Below are 13,673 nucleotides of genomic sequence, written 5' to 3' on the forward strand. Positions count from 1 at the left end.
TTTGAAATACCCAAGAGGTACAATGCCCAAGAGACTAGATGAGCCCTATAACTACCCTGGGCTTTGCAAACGCTGCCAGTCCTCATTATTTTGAAACAATTTCTACGAGAATCTTTCTGATAACCCTCTGATAGCTGCTTTCCATGATGGATGCAGCAGCTGGCCCAGTAAAGTTTGTAGACGTTTACATTAACTTATCACGTAAAATCTCTTCTTTTCCCTTTTGAGTTTGAGTGAAACACTGATGTACTTGAGCAAGATGAAGCAATGTCGGATGGTTATTCATGAAGCCTGGTCTAGTGCCTGGAGCAAGGGATTAAGTCAAGAATCCTCGGTTATGTTTTCAGCTCTGGGAAGGAGTGTGGCCTAGTGCTAAGTGTAAGGGATGGGTTTGCTTTGGTATTCCTGGGTTTTATCCGCTGCTCGGACACTAGCTGGGTCTGTGGCCAAGTCAGTTTCCTCATCTGAAAGGGAGAATATTTACCCAGATCTAAAGAAGAAAACTGCAGTCAAATATTGAAGCTTCTAAGCATATGATTGAATGTGAAACATTACTGACTAATAATTTTATTTCTTTTAAATGCCATGTATGCATGAAAGCTAATGACAAAGGAGGGTGTAAGCAGTAAGAGATGGAGCAAGAACGGAACAGAAAATGCAAAGAGCAGTGGAAGGGTCTCCTGCTCTCTTCCCTGGACCCAAAAATAAAAGCCCCCTCATGTAACTTACCTCAGAAGAGCTGCTGAGTCCAGGGCTATGGCTCTGAATGTCTTGTTTTAATGCATTGTCCAGCGGCATTTCCTGTGAGAGGGATTAAAGTAGGGACCATCCATCTGCCCAATTCCTGTCAGTCTGAAACCTTTCCAGGTATTCTTAAGCACAGCTTTGGAAAGTCTGACAGAGTGAGTTTTGCTGTCGTGAAAATCACTTCACTTCTTTAAATCTGCTAGCAAATAGCCATCAGATCCAGTCATCATTGAAAATACACTGGGTGCTTCTTCACAGATCGTGTGCTGTTGACTGACAGCTTCTGGGCCTCTGCTAGAGAGGCAGGGATAGACGTGTGTATGAATTCACTGGTACCAAACCGAAACCTACTCCCCAATTTAAGGCATGTTTGCAAGCGAATGGCCTGATTTTCAGAAGTGCCATGCACCCACAACTCCCATTGAGACTGGCAACAGTTGTGGCTGCCAGCACCTTTGACACTCAAATCCTTGGCTGTTCACTGGGTTTCCATCCCCCCCCCACCCCCCAAGCCCTGTGTCTTGCTGGGAGCTGTTCATACTGCTCACCTGACATGTTCTGCTGCTGTTCCGTGGCATTTCATTCGTTTCATGGTTTCTTCTCATGAAACCAAAAGGGGAGAAACAAGTTGATTCCTTTTTTTTTTTTTTTAATTTTATTTTCATTGAAATCCTGGACCGCAGAAAGCAGCCGCAATGACAACATCCAGTCAACGATGGAAGCTACCTTCATCGGACGAATGGGAATGGAAAAATTAAAAAAACACACAGAGATCCTTTAGCAAAAGTTACAGAAAAAGAACATGGCATATAAGCACTACTGGTTGGGGTTGGGTTTTGTTTAACAGAATTATACAAATCTCTCTCTTTTTTTTTTAATAAGTGCTAAAAGTCATGACATCGGTTTACCTTTTTAAGTGCAGCCAATGGAGTTCTCTTTGCATCCTTTTGTTCTCCTAGCTTGCGGGAACGAAGGGGTTCAGAGGTGGCTCTGGCACCCCCCTGAGGGCTTATTTTTGTTGGATCGTTCAGTTGAAGGGCTGTGTTTGCAGAGGGAGTGGGCGGATTGCTTGGAAGAGGCTCCATCATACAATGCCAGCCTTTCAAACTAGTCACTGGTTCAAATCCAGCCCAGCGTGACCGTGAACACTGCTCACTGGTGTGCGGTGATCTGGGAAATTAGTTGATCTTAATTTAGTTCCTAGTTGGCCCCACAGCAGTTCCCCCTCTTGGCAATCTCAGCGCAAAAGCCATGGATTGAACAGACCACAGAAATGGAACTTCTCCTCATCCCTAGTGGGTGGGCTTACCATGGCAGGGGTCAGTTGGCAGGGCTGTCATTCCAACAGCTCTAAATACACATCAAGGAATAAGGGACTACAGTAAATCAGTGTCGCCACCAATGACTTTGCTGAATGACAGCCCAGATCTATAAAGGCATTTAGGCACCTAAATCTCTGATTCGGGCAGCATCCCAATCCACAACCCCCCCACCCCTGCTTGGCGTAACTGGTTAGTTGCCTAAACTTGGTGCCTAAATCTTCCCTGGGTACCCAAGTTTCTGCCTCTGGGCATATGCACAATGCCTCATTCAAGGCATCTGGGTGTCTATCTCATGCCTAGGCCCTAGCATGATCTACACACCTGAGGAAGATAGGCGTTTGCTTGCGAGTCCTGAGCCGGTGGCCATGCTCCGAGCACACCTATGTGCTTGGGTCCTATTCAAATCTGGCCAGAGAAGAAGGGGATGCTGCCACTTTATAACTTTTAACTCGGTGGTCGGAGCACTCACCGGAGGTGTGGGAGACCAGGGTTCAATTCCCCTCTCTCCCAGATGGTGAGAGAGGATTTGAACGGGGGTCTCCCACCTTTCAGGTGTGCCCTAACCAATGGGATATTCTGATGTCAGGCTCTCAGATTCTCCTGTTGAAGTTGTTCCCCTTTGGATAAAGAAATAGAGGAATCAGGGGGACTGAACTGTGGGTGGAAGCCCTAACCACAGATGACCATCGTTTTTACACACTCTGGTCGAATGACCATTTAAGCGTTTATCGAGTATCTTAAGCAACATTTGACAGAGAGGTGAGTGCAAATGCTCTTGCTGTAGCTTAAAAGCAAATGCAATTTGCGGCTGTGTGGGCTGGATTTCAGCTGAGCACAGCTAGTGTTTGAAGCCACTGGAAGCTGGGGAGAGGGCTCACTCCCTCTTAGGAAAAAGGCCCTGCCATGAAAATGATGGTAATGAGAAGAACAGGAACTCTCCAGCCAAGCTGCTAGAGCAACCTGGAAACCCTTTTCTTTGCATCCAGCTTCCATTCATCCTTCCTTGAATAGGAGAAAAACACCCAGTGGAGTTGGGGGAGAAGCCTCTTTTTTTTTTTTTTTTAACCAATTCCCCCTCCTTCTAGGGAGGAATAAAAGGAAGTTTGCTGCTGGCATAGAGCAGGGTAGCAGAAGGCCTGGCTGAAGAACATAAGAACGGCTGTACTGGGTCAGACCAAAGGTCCGTCAGACCAAAGGTCCTGTCTTCCGACAGCAGCCAGCGCCAGGTGTCCCAGAGGAAAGGAACAGAAGAGGCAATCACCAACTGATCCATCCCCTGTCGCCCACTCCCAAAGATCAAAGCACTCTCTTTATTTTGTTGTTAATCTGCAAGGAAAAGCACTTAAGCATAGTTAGCCCTTACAGAGCGCTGGGCCAAACTGCTCGGTGGTCAGAAAACAGGCATTAGTGGCCAATTAGTCTGACCTGCAGCTATATGTGGCTGGGACACGACTGAAACTTACAAGCCGAAGAGGCCAACAGGGCTGGGAGGGGTAGGAGAAGCAGCCACCTGGAGCTGGTAAGATAAAGAGGAGGTGATGAGGGATGGGCGCATTGTCTTACACATTAAAGCAGCTATGGAGAGGGTGTAAGTCACCTCATTTTGCCTTCCCTGCTGATCAGAATAAGCAACTCACTTTGCTACTCATGCCCTCCCTGCTGCATTTACCCCACAGATTTCTAAGGAAGCTGCATCCATTTGCTCCAATTTACATTGCTCTCTCGGTGTCTTGGCTTCCCCAAACCCTGTTCTGCTCTCAGTTACCATGGAATCACTCCAGATTTTACCCCCGTGTAACAGAAGAGGAACAGAATCTGGCCCCCAGTTTCAACAATGGGGATGATATTCAGCTCCATAATAAGTGTCTGGCAGTAAGGATTGATTAACGTTTATACAGCATTTTGAAGCTGGAAAAGTACGAGGGGCCAGATCCTCTACTGCTGTAAATCAGCCTTGCTCCATTTTTTGATGGAAATCGGGCCACGTCATGAGTGCAAAGCGTCCTTTCTTCCCATGCACCATTATGCAATAATGGGAGAAAAGGCAAAGAGGGGAAGGAAGCTCCTCCTGCTTTTAAAGATATAAATCAGGAAGTGGGGGAGGGGTGAGCTGATGCTTGCTGTGATTCTGGCTCTTCCACAAAGGGTAGCTGATTTTTAAAAAGTGCAGATTCTGTTCTCTGGTGTAAATCTGGAGTAACTCATGGACCTGCTTTTGATTTACACCAGCGTAATGGGAGCATCTGGCCCAGAAGGATAAAGCTATGAAGCAGGGAGCAGAATACTGATTTGTGCTGTGATTTAGTTGTGGGGCGGGGGAATGAGACACGAGGATTGATTCCAGAATAAAGATTTTTCCCTGCTGAAACATCCAGCAGCTCCTGTGGTCGCGAGCCCCCGAGATGAGTTTCAAAGGAGCACGGACTTCAGCGCAGAGCTCAGTGCAGAGTCAGTTCGGGGTGGCGTATCTAACGAGACGCCTTCAGGGCAGCTGCTTGGCTTAGTCCTCTTTGCGCTCTGCGGCTGACAGGCTGTGGATGCCGCCGCTGGCCATGGAGAAGGGCAGCGTAGAGAACAAGGATTCGGCGGCTGTGAAGACGCCCCCCGCGGCGCCCGAAATCTGCGCCAAACCGGTGGCGCTGGCTGAGTTCCCGAACGGCGCCACCATGTTGAGCCGCTGGATGTGGTGGTACATGAGTTCCATGGAGGCCTTGGACTCCACGCTGCCGATGTCCATGAGGTTGATTGCATGGGAGGCAGGCAGCACATTGCCTGGCACAGCCAGGGTCACGTCAGCTGGGGCGTATCGGATAGTGCTGGTGGTGTAGAGGCTCTGGGAGCCGGTGGTGCTGGCGATGCCGTGGTGCCCGCCGAGCTGGTGCACCAGCGGGAGGACCACGTTCCCCGCGTGGAACCGCTGGAGCGCCTCCATCTCGCCAGGATAGACCAGGGGGGCGAAGGGCGTCGACGTGGCCCTTTCCTCGCACGGTGAGCCCGAGAGCGGGGGGGAGAGCGTTTCAGCTGAGGGGGCCGGCAGCATAGCCCGGGGAGATGTGCTGAAGGGGGCCTTGGCCAGGCCTCCGCTGCTGTCCATCTCGGGAGGGGTGAGGACTGAGTCCGGGATGGAGACGTACAAGTGGGAAGTGGCTTGCCTCAGAATGGGCTTCTCCAGGCTAAGTGCTTTGCTCACAGTGTAGGGGGGTCCCTCGTGGAGGGCATCCCGGGCAGAGGGGTAGGTCCACAGGGCGGCCTTGTCGTACTTGGGAGCCTGGCTCTGCTCTGTCTTAATGCTAAGCGCTGTGCTGGTTTTCAGTGGGTAGCTCCTCTGGGTCTGGATGACGGAGGCGAACTCCGATGTGCAAGGCTGGCTCGGCCCCGCGTTCCTCCCTGCCGCCATATTGTACCCGTTCACCCTCCTCTCCAGCGCCACCGGCTGGGGCGGGAGATCAGGTTCCTCCTCGCTGCCGCTGTCTGACTCCTCAGTGCTGACGAGCGAGGCCTCCCGGGGGGGGCTCTCCGGCTGGAACTCCAGCTTGATCCGTTTGCTCCGGGGACCCCTGCGCCTGCTCTCGGCGTCGCTCACCCCAGCGCCTTCCGACACGTCCTCATCCTTGTAGCTCATTTCCGGGCTGCTGGCATCGTTCTCCGCCATGGAGCAACGGGCTCCATCATCCGGGGTGCTCCGGGAGTAACCTTTGGCCAAGGCCCCAGCCGCTTTGGGCAGAAACTGGTTCCCCTGCTTCTGTTCCGGCCCATGGTCGCTCTCTGGAAGGGAAGAAGAGAAGGTGATTTAGGAGCAGCCTACTCAGCAAGCGATCTGGACGGAGGTTGTTAAACTCCACCTAGCTGCTTTCTGCCAGCAGGCGATGGGTTTATTTTATCTAACAAAATATTTTTCCAGCGAGACACCTAATGGGAGGTTACATCCCATTTTATAGCTGCTTCCTACCTGCAGAGCAGCTAATGATCACAACCTCAGGGCATGCACAAACCGGCGATGCAAATTCAACGCGGCATGTTTCCTCTTAGACTGTCCCCCTCCTGCCAGGTTGGATCTGATTCTCAGCCTTATGGCCAAAGAGGAGAGGAAAAAGATTAGCTCCCTTAATAAGTTTGTGCTTTTCTTCCATCCGAATATTACAACTCCGGTTCAGCGCCACAGTGCTGACCACCTCTGCTATACCGACGGAGAAACCAAGATGCTGAGCAGCGCCCGAGGTCACACTGTACCAGAACCAGGAATCAAGCCCGGGCAACACAATGCACAGGGCTGTGCGCTAGTCACTAGCCCAACCTGCCTGTCTCCAGGGTTCTCTGTAGCTTCAGTGCAATAGGATTCCTTCATGCTTTGGGCTGGTTAAGGGTCCAAATTTGGATCCTCTCTATAGGGCAATACATTGGAAATGGGGAAATGCTGTTTGGGTCCCATCTATTCCATTCGTCACCAAGGGCCAGTGCTGGTTTCTTCCCTACATGTAGAGCTGGTCAGAAAATGGATATTTTCCATGGATTTTTTTTAAATTAAAAACAGCTAGATTTGGAAGGATTCGTTTTTTGTCGGTAAATGCTTATTTCACCATTTTCACATGCAAACCAATGAAATAATATTTCCATTGATAATAATAGAAATGTACAGATAGGCAAAGTAAGAAAAATGCTACCAGGGAATTTATTAGTTTGATTTAAGGCTCCTTAGCATATTTTGACAATGGGGTTTAACAGACATAACGCTTTAATTTCATTGTCTCCTGTCAATAAATAGTTGTCTGACACCCCGTAGTTTCTCGCAATGTTGAAAATTTAAATTGATAAATTTTAAAAATGCTTAAAATAAACATTAATAGGGGTTGAAATGATAAAACTTGAATTCTGCCAAGCCTAAAAACAACACAGTACATTATTTTGTCTAAGTTTTCTACAGCACATTTCATTTTTTTCCCCATCAGATTTGAACACCAAAAAAATTTCATCTGGAAAAAAAAATCTATTTGGAAATGCTGCCACTGTGCATCATAGGAATTGTACTTTGAGTGCCTCCTGCTTCTACTCTCTATTGGCCAGGCTCTCTGTTGGATGACATTTCCCACGATGCCTCAGGGTCTTGCCTCTTGCAGAAGGGAGGTTGTGCACCATGGGAGTCCTTAGCTGTGGGGCATCATGGGAGATGTGGTCTGGTCAGGGATCCCAGCCCATACAGGAGAATGGGGACACAAGACAACCAAACTACAACTCCCATGAGGCTCTGTGGTAGCATATCCAAATCAAAATACTTCCGGTTTTGGATGAACTAGTTTGTTTTTCCGATGCAAAATGTAAGTTTTCCACAGGACACAGACACTCAGCGTGAAAAATCTGGTTTCCACAAAAACCCAATTTTTCATCTGAAAACTGTTTTGACGGGAAACTTTCGACCAATTTAATACTATCTTCTGGTGCAGTCACACCCTGCCACTAGGCCGTGGGCCAACCTTCTACTCGGTCATTGTAGCTCTGCCTGCTCTGGATTTCGCATATGTAACCAGGCTTTGCAGGTTGCTGTTTGAAGTAAGATGCACAGGGTTCCGTACTCACATTAACTACAGTAACGCATGGGGAGGGAGAGAGGCTGGGCTGGATTGGAGAGATGGTTAGGTTGGGGTGTGTCTATGGTCAGCTTTTAAGGAAGCAACAGTAGGTGCTGACTAACACGGTCTCGACTGGTTCCCCGTGCTCCCCCATTCATCTGTCCCCGTCTGATGTCTCCTGTCTTATAGTGGGACCGTCAGCTCTTTGGGGCTGTCTTTGTACAGCACCTAACACAGTGGGGCCCTGGCATGTGACTGGGGCTACCATAATACACCTAATCGCAATCAGCTAGCACAATGGGGTTCTCGTCTCTGGCTGGGGCTCCTAGGCCCTACCGTCATACACCTAAGAATAATACTGGAGGATTTTAGCAACTGGTGAGCGTGAAAGGCAAGAGTTGGGTATCTTTCAAGTAGGCCAGCCGGAGGGGGGTCCTTGGTGGTTGCTGGGAGAGTGGTGATGACCGAGTAGGACCCTGGCAGACCGTACATTGGCACAGGCGTAGGGGTCTGATACACTGACCTGGCTTCCAGCGCACCATGAGGAGGAGGGTGCATGGAATTCATTATGACTAGGGCAAACCTGATGTTTCCCCCAGCTTTAGCCCTGTGATCCTTTGGGGCTCCAGACAGCCTACCACGACGCTGTCAGATTTGAAAGCTAGAAGTGCGGGCTGAGAAGAGGTAGTTAGAAAGGGATAGTGGGAGCCAGGTCTCCTGGGTTCTGGTCTCTCCTGTGGGGACAATAGATCCTTATGTCCCAGGAGGTTGCATTAATTAATGCCTGTAAAGAGCTTTGAGATCCTCAAATGAAAAGCAGTTGAGAGGGGTGAAGTATGCTCCTGTGCTGTGCATGCTGCGATCTGGGAGGTTGTCAAAGGGAGCCTGGCAAGAGACGAACGCTAATGCTGAGTGTTTGTGAGGGGCAGGAATTTACCTGCAGATCCAAAGTTTCTACCGTCCCTGGAATCCGCCTCCCCGACACACACACGATCTGACCCTCTAGCAAAGGGCTGCCACACTATGCTATCTCAGAGCATGACCCTATGATATAATTTATCATATGCCAAGAGAGGTTAATTAAGATGAGGCTGTGTCTGGAGTGAAATTAACGATGCTTTGCCCTGCTGTGGCATCCTTCTCCGGAGGATCTTAAAGCACCTTACAAGCATTCAGTCAAAAAGCCCCATGATACTTGCCCCCGCAATGGGTAGGAGAGATGACGTATTTCACCCCTCCCTGAAATGCAGCTACCTCTGGGGTGGGGTGCAGCGGCCTGTTAAAAGCCATAGAACAGGCAAGGAAGCAAACATGAACCCCGCGTGTATTTGAAATTGCAGAAGGATTAAGGGAAACTGACAGTTCTTGCCCAAACTGGAATTTGGCCAGGACACAGGGGGTTAACGTGTGTGAATCACTGGAGCTCTGCGGCAGTCAGAGCTTGGCTGATTTATGCCAGCTGAGGAGATGCCCTCAGGTTGCTGATGAAAATGATCCTTAATGATCATGAAGTCAGGGCTTCCTTTTTGCCCCTTATCTGCAAGCCCAAATCTCCCACAACCACAGCGGGATGCCCTCTGGGGTCATGACTTAGAAGAAGGGAGAGCACTCCTTTTTGAATAGCTCCCCACCCCCTGCATGACTGTACCTCCCAGAGCCGCAATGGGGCTAGAAATGGCTTAGAAAAAAGAGCCCCCCCCCCCTCCCCCCGCTCACCTAGAGAGATGGGGCTGGGACTGCCAGTCTGGGGCATTCATAGATTGTAAGGCCTGAAGGGACCACTGTGATCATCTAGGGTGACCTCCCTGTGTGACACAGGCCAGAGAACTCCCCTGAGTTAATTCCTTCATGGTGGGTATATTGGCAAAGCCAAAGCTAAAATACCCATCACAGCGCAGCAGTGAGCTGGAGGCCTGATATACTGGAGCACTGGCTCCGGCAGCAGCCACCGATCAGGGCATCGGTAACCTATGATCCCAGGAATGAGGCAGGTGCTACCAGAACATCCTGTCGCTGGCTCGGCAGCAATCTGGCCAGGGCTTTTACCTTTGAAGTCGGGTTCCAAGTCGGACACGTCGGAGGCATCGGTCTGTCGGGCTGGAATCCCAGGCAGCTGGAAGATGTCCAGGGCCGTGTTCTTACACTCGGGTTTGCTAAAAGGGTTTGGCAAAAGTAAATCAGAGAAACAACAGATCAGGTTGTTCCCTCCATGGATGGGATTTCTGTAGCAGAAGCTTAGGTGCCATGGGAGGCAGTATGGGCTAGTGATTAGAGCAGAGAACTAAGAGCCAAGACTCCTGGATTTGAATTCAAGGTCTGGAAGGGCAGTGGTTAGAGCACAGTGGGATGATTGGGACACCTGGGTTCTATCCCCAGCTCTGGGAGCAGAGTGTGGTCTAGTGGTTAGAGCAGAGAGGGGCTGGGAGTCAGGACTCCTGGGTTCTATTTCACTTCGGAAGTGAATTCAGCTAAATCGAATTAAGTCCATTTTAATTCTGGATAAGAGCATCCACAGAGGGGTTTAGTTCAGTTCAACTAATCCATTTTAAAAGTGAATTCAGACTAAACTTTCCTGAAACTATGTCTACACTAGAAACTGCACAGCGGTACACCTGTAGTAAATCCTCCTTGCCAAGAGGCGGTAGCTGGAAGAAGTCTTCCATCAATCTAGCGCTTTGGGTTTGGGTCAACTTAACTGTGTCTCTCGGGGTGTGAATTTTTCACATTCCTGAGTGATGTAGCTGAGTCGATCTAACCGTCTAGTGTAGACCAGCTCTGAGTGTCTCTGTACAGACAAGCCCGTAGGCACCTAGGAGATTTAGGTGCCCATGGGTTTAGGCGCCACCTTTGAAAATGTCAGCGGCATCTAAAGGGTGGACTTAGGTGTCTAAGTAACTTGCCAGGGTCACAGGCAGTTTGTGAGGGAGCTGAGAATTTAACCTAGGTCTCCTGTGGCCCAGTCTAGTACTCCTATCCCCCAAGCCGTCCTAGAAAGGGCCTCCCAAAGGAGACAGAGCAGTGTGTGCTGATCCTTGGTAGACTGCTAAGCCTGCTGGGAGGCCATGGAATTAAACCAACTGAGCCCTAACAAAGGAACCGAAGAAGGAAAACTTGATTTCAAGCTGACACAGCCAGCCACCTGCAGGCTGGTCTCTGCAAAACAACTCCACGAGGGCTATCGCCTTATTGTCCAAGAACAAACAAGGACAGATTGGAAATCGCAAGCTCTCTCTTTTAGAAAACAGCCAGCTTTGGGGTTTCATTGTTTATGGACGGGCAGAGTTGGATCCGATTCAAATGAGCCGTCCCCTGCAAACGGCTCTGCCAGAGCTCGGAGCGGGGAGGAAGGGGAAAAGCACCGGGCCAAGTTCTCCCCTGGTGTAACACCCATAGCGTCACGGTGCAGCAGTGTAACTCCCTTGAGGTAGATTGTGCTACACCAGGAGTGATATTGGCCCACACTCGTCCACGCCTGTATCAGCTTGACTCCAAGGATCCCAAAGCACTTTCTTAACAATAATTATGGCAGAAGCCCTACAAGGTAGCCATGACAACCCCCCATCATCTTACAGAAGGTGAAACAGGACACACACTATTCTAAGCATTAGGCTTCCCCTCGCTTTAAGCTGAGAGACGAACCCAGGAGTCCTGGTCCCCTTCTCTAGCCACTTCCTGCTATAGAGAACTAATCACTGGGTTGCACTGTCCTCCCAGGGTTAGCCATAGAACCCAGGAGTCCTGAGTCCCCCAGACCCTCTCTGTAAATCACAGTCCCATCCCATATAACAATATAGAGAGTAACCACTAGCCGGTCTTCCTTCCAATCTAGCCCAGCCAGGGCGCATGACTGGGGAGGCTGGCAGAGGCTAGCGATAGGGAGCGCCCCTGAGAGTGACCTGCTGACAGTGGGCTCGGTCTGGGTTGGGATGGGGAGGGTCCCCCTTGCCGCCCCTCATCATTCATCACGTGCTGCTTCCCAGAGAAAAGAAAGTAAATAAGTTTCCATTCCGGCAAGGCTGAGAGAAAGTTAATTAGTCTCTGTAATTACAGCACTAATTAACTAAAATACTAATCACCCTGACAAATCATACACTGGTATCTGTAATTACTTACAGGATTAGCATAATAATAGCTCCTTTTGCTTTAGCGGGGGAAAAAAAACAGCCATTAATAACCATCTGTTGTAGTCATTCATATATTAATTTATTTTAGATATAAAAAAAAAAAAACCCCTCTCCTCGCCAGAGAAAGTGTGTCATTCTGGAGTCGCTTTAATGGTGCAGGTGGGGGAGACACTCCAGACTAGTGGCGATTTTTTGCAGTGCCACACCCACCCTGCGATGTTTGCTCAGAGCCGTTCTCTGACGCTACGGAGGCCAGTGACCAAAATTCATAGACTCCAAAGCCAGAAGGGACCATTGTGATCATCTAGTCCAGGGGTTCTCAAACTGGGGGTTGGGACCCCCTCAGGGGGTCATGAGGTTATTACATGGGGGGTTGCGAGCGATCAGCCTCCACCCCAAACCCCGCTTTGCCTCCAGCATTTAGAATGGTGTTAAATATATAAAATAGTGTTTAATTGATAAGGGGGGATGTCGCACTCAGAGGTTTGCTATGTGAAAGGGGTCACCAATACAAAAGTTTGAGAACCACTGATCTAGTCTGACCCCCGATGCATAACCCAGGCCAGAGAACAGCCCCCAAATCATTCCTAGGGCAGTGCTTTTTAAAAAACATCCCGTCTTGATTTAAAAATGGTCCCTGATGGAGAATCCACCCCGACCCGGGGTGAGTTGTTCGGCTGGTTAATTGCTTTCGCTGTTAAAAATGTACATCTTCTTTTGCGCCTGAAAGTGGTCTAGCTTCAAGGTCAGGGGCCACATCCGGGTGCCTCTCGGCGCTGGAGGGACAGCCGCCTTGTGCAGTGAAATGGCACGCCAAGCTAAGCTGAGGGGCGGGCACCGATGAAGGGATATTTACGGCCAGATCCATTGCTTGGGCCTGGTGCAAAGGCCCAGGTGTCACAGCAGCCAGGGCACTAGACTGTGGCTGTATCCACACGCCAGCGGGGAGTGCTGATCAAGGTCGCACACTAAAAACAGCAGTGTGGTTGGAGCAGTTTGGGCAGTCGAGCAGGCTTGTACGAGGGTGGCTGGCCCACCCCACTGCCTGAGCCACCCTGGCTCTGCTGCTGTTTGGACTGAGCTGGCTCGTGTCTGCCCACCCGTGCGGGGAATCACAGAATCATAGAATACCAGGGTTGGAAGGGACCTCAGGAGGTATCTAGTCCAACCCCCTGCTCAAAGCAGGACCTAGTCCCCAACTAAATCATCCCAGCCAGGGCTTTGTCAAGCCTGACCTTAAAAACCTCTAAGGAAGGCGATTCCACCACCTCCCTAGGGAACCCATTCCAGTGCTTCACCACCCTCCTAGTGAAAAAGTTTTTCCTAATATCCAGCCTCCCCCACTGCAACTTTAGACCATTACTCCTCGTTCTGCCGTCTGCCACCACTGAGAACTGTCTAGATCCATCCTCTTTGGAACCCCCTGTATCCACTGTACCCCCTGTAGGTAGTAGAAAGCAGCTATCAAATCCCCCCTCATTCTTCTCTTCCGCAGACTAAATAATCCCAGTTCCCTCAGCCTCTCCTCATAAGTCATGTGTTCCAGTCCCCTAATCATTTCTGTTGCCCTCCGCTGGACTCTTTCCAATTTTTCCACATCCTTCTTGTAGTGTGGGGCCCCAAACTGAATAGAGGGGAATGATCATGTCCCTCGATCTGCTGGCAATGCTCCTACTTATACAGCCCAAAATGCCATTGGCCTTCTTCCAGCTGCTCTGTAGACATACTGTGTCAGGAGACCTAGGTTCGACTCCTAGCTCTGCAGGGTGAGCCTGGACAAGTCACTTCGTATCCTGGATCCTCCCACAGAAATCAGTGGAAATTAGGTCCCCTAAATGCCTTTGAGGATCTGGGGCTTGCCTCTGTTTCCCCCCCCCCCCCACTATCTTTTACTGTGGGTTTGTGAAGCTCTCAGC

General features: G+C 50.0%; 1 protein-coding gene across 3 annotated transcripts in view; it reads right to left on the reverse strand.

Annotated features, from left to right (window-relative positions):
* Positions 1 to 1,603: 1,603 nt before the first annotated feature.
* NPAS1 (neuronal PAS domain protein 1) overlaps positions 1,604 to 13,673 on the reverse strand; it is a 99,711-nt gene continuing 87,641 nt past the window's right edge. For all 3 annotated transcript variants that reach the window (XM_037884659.2, XM_037884658.2, XM_043534544.1), the window contains 2 exons: positions 9,680 to 9,786; positions 1,604 to 5,834 (listed from right to left, as the gene is read on the reverse strand). In XM_037884659.2, coding sequence (XP_037740587.1) covers positions 4,570 to 5,834; positions 9,680 to 9,786 — 1,372 coding nt within the window. In that variant the 3' untranslated portion in view covers positions 1,604 to 4,569. The remainder of the gene's footprint in view (positions 5,835 to 9,679; positions 9,787 to 13,673) is intronic.

The sequence above is a fragment of the Chelonia mydas genome, chromosome 23 (genome assembly GCF_015237465.2).
Source record: "Chelonia mydas isolate rCheMyd1 chromosome 23, rCheMyd1.pri.v2, whole genome shotgun sequence".
Taxonomy (NCBI): Eukaryota; Metazoa; Chordata; order Testudines; family Cheloniidae; genus Chelonia; species Chelonia mydas.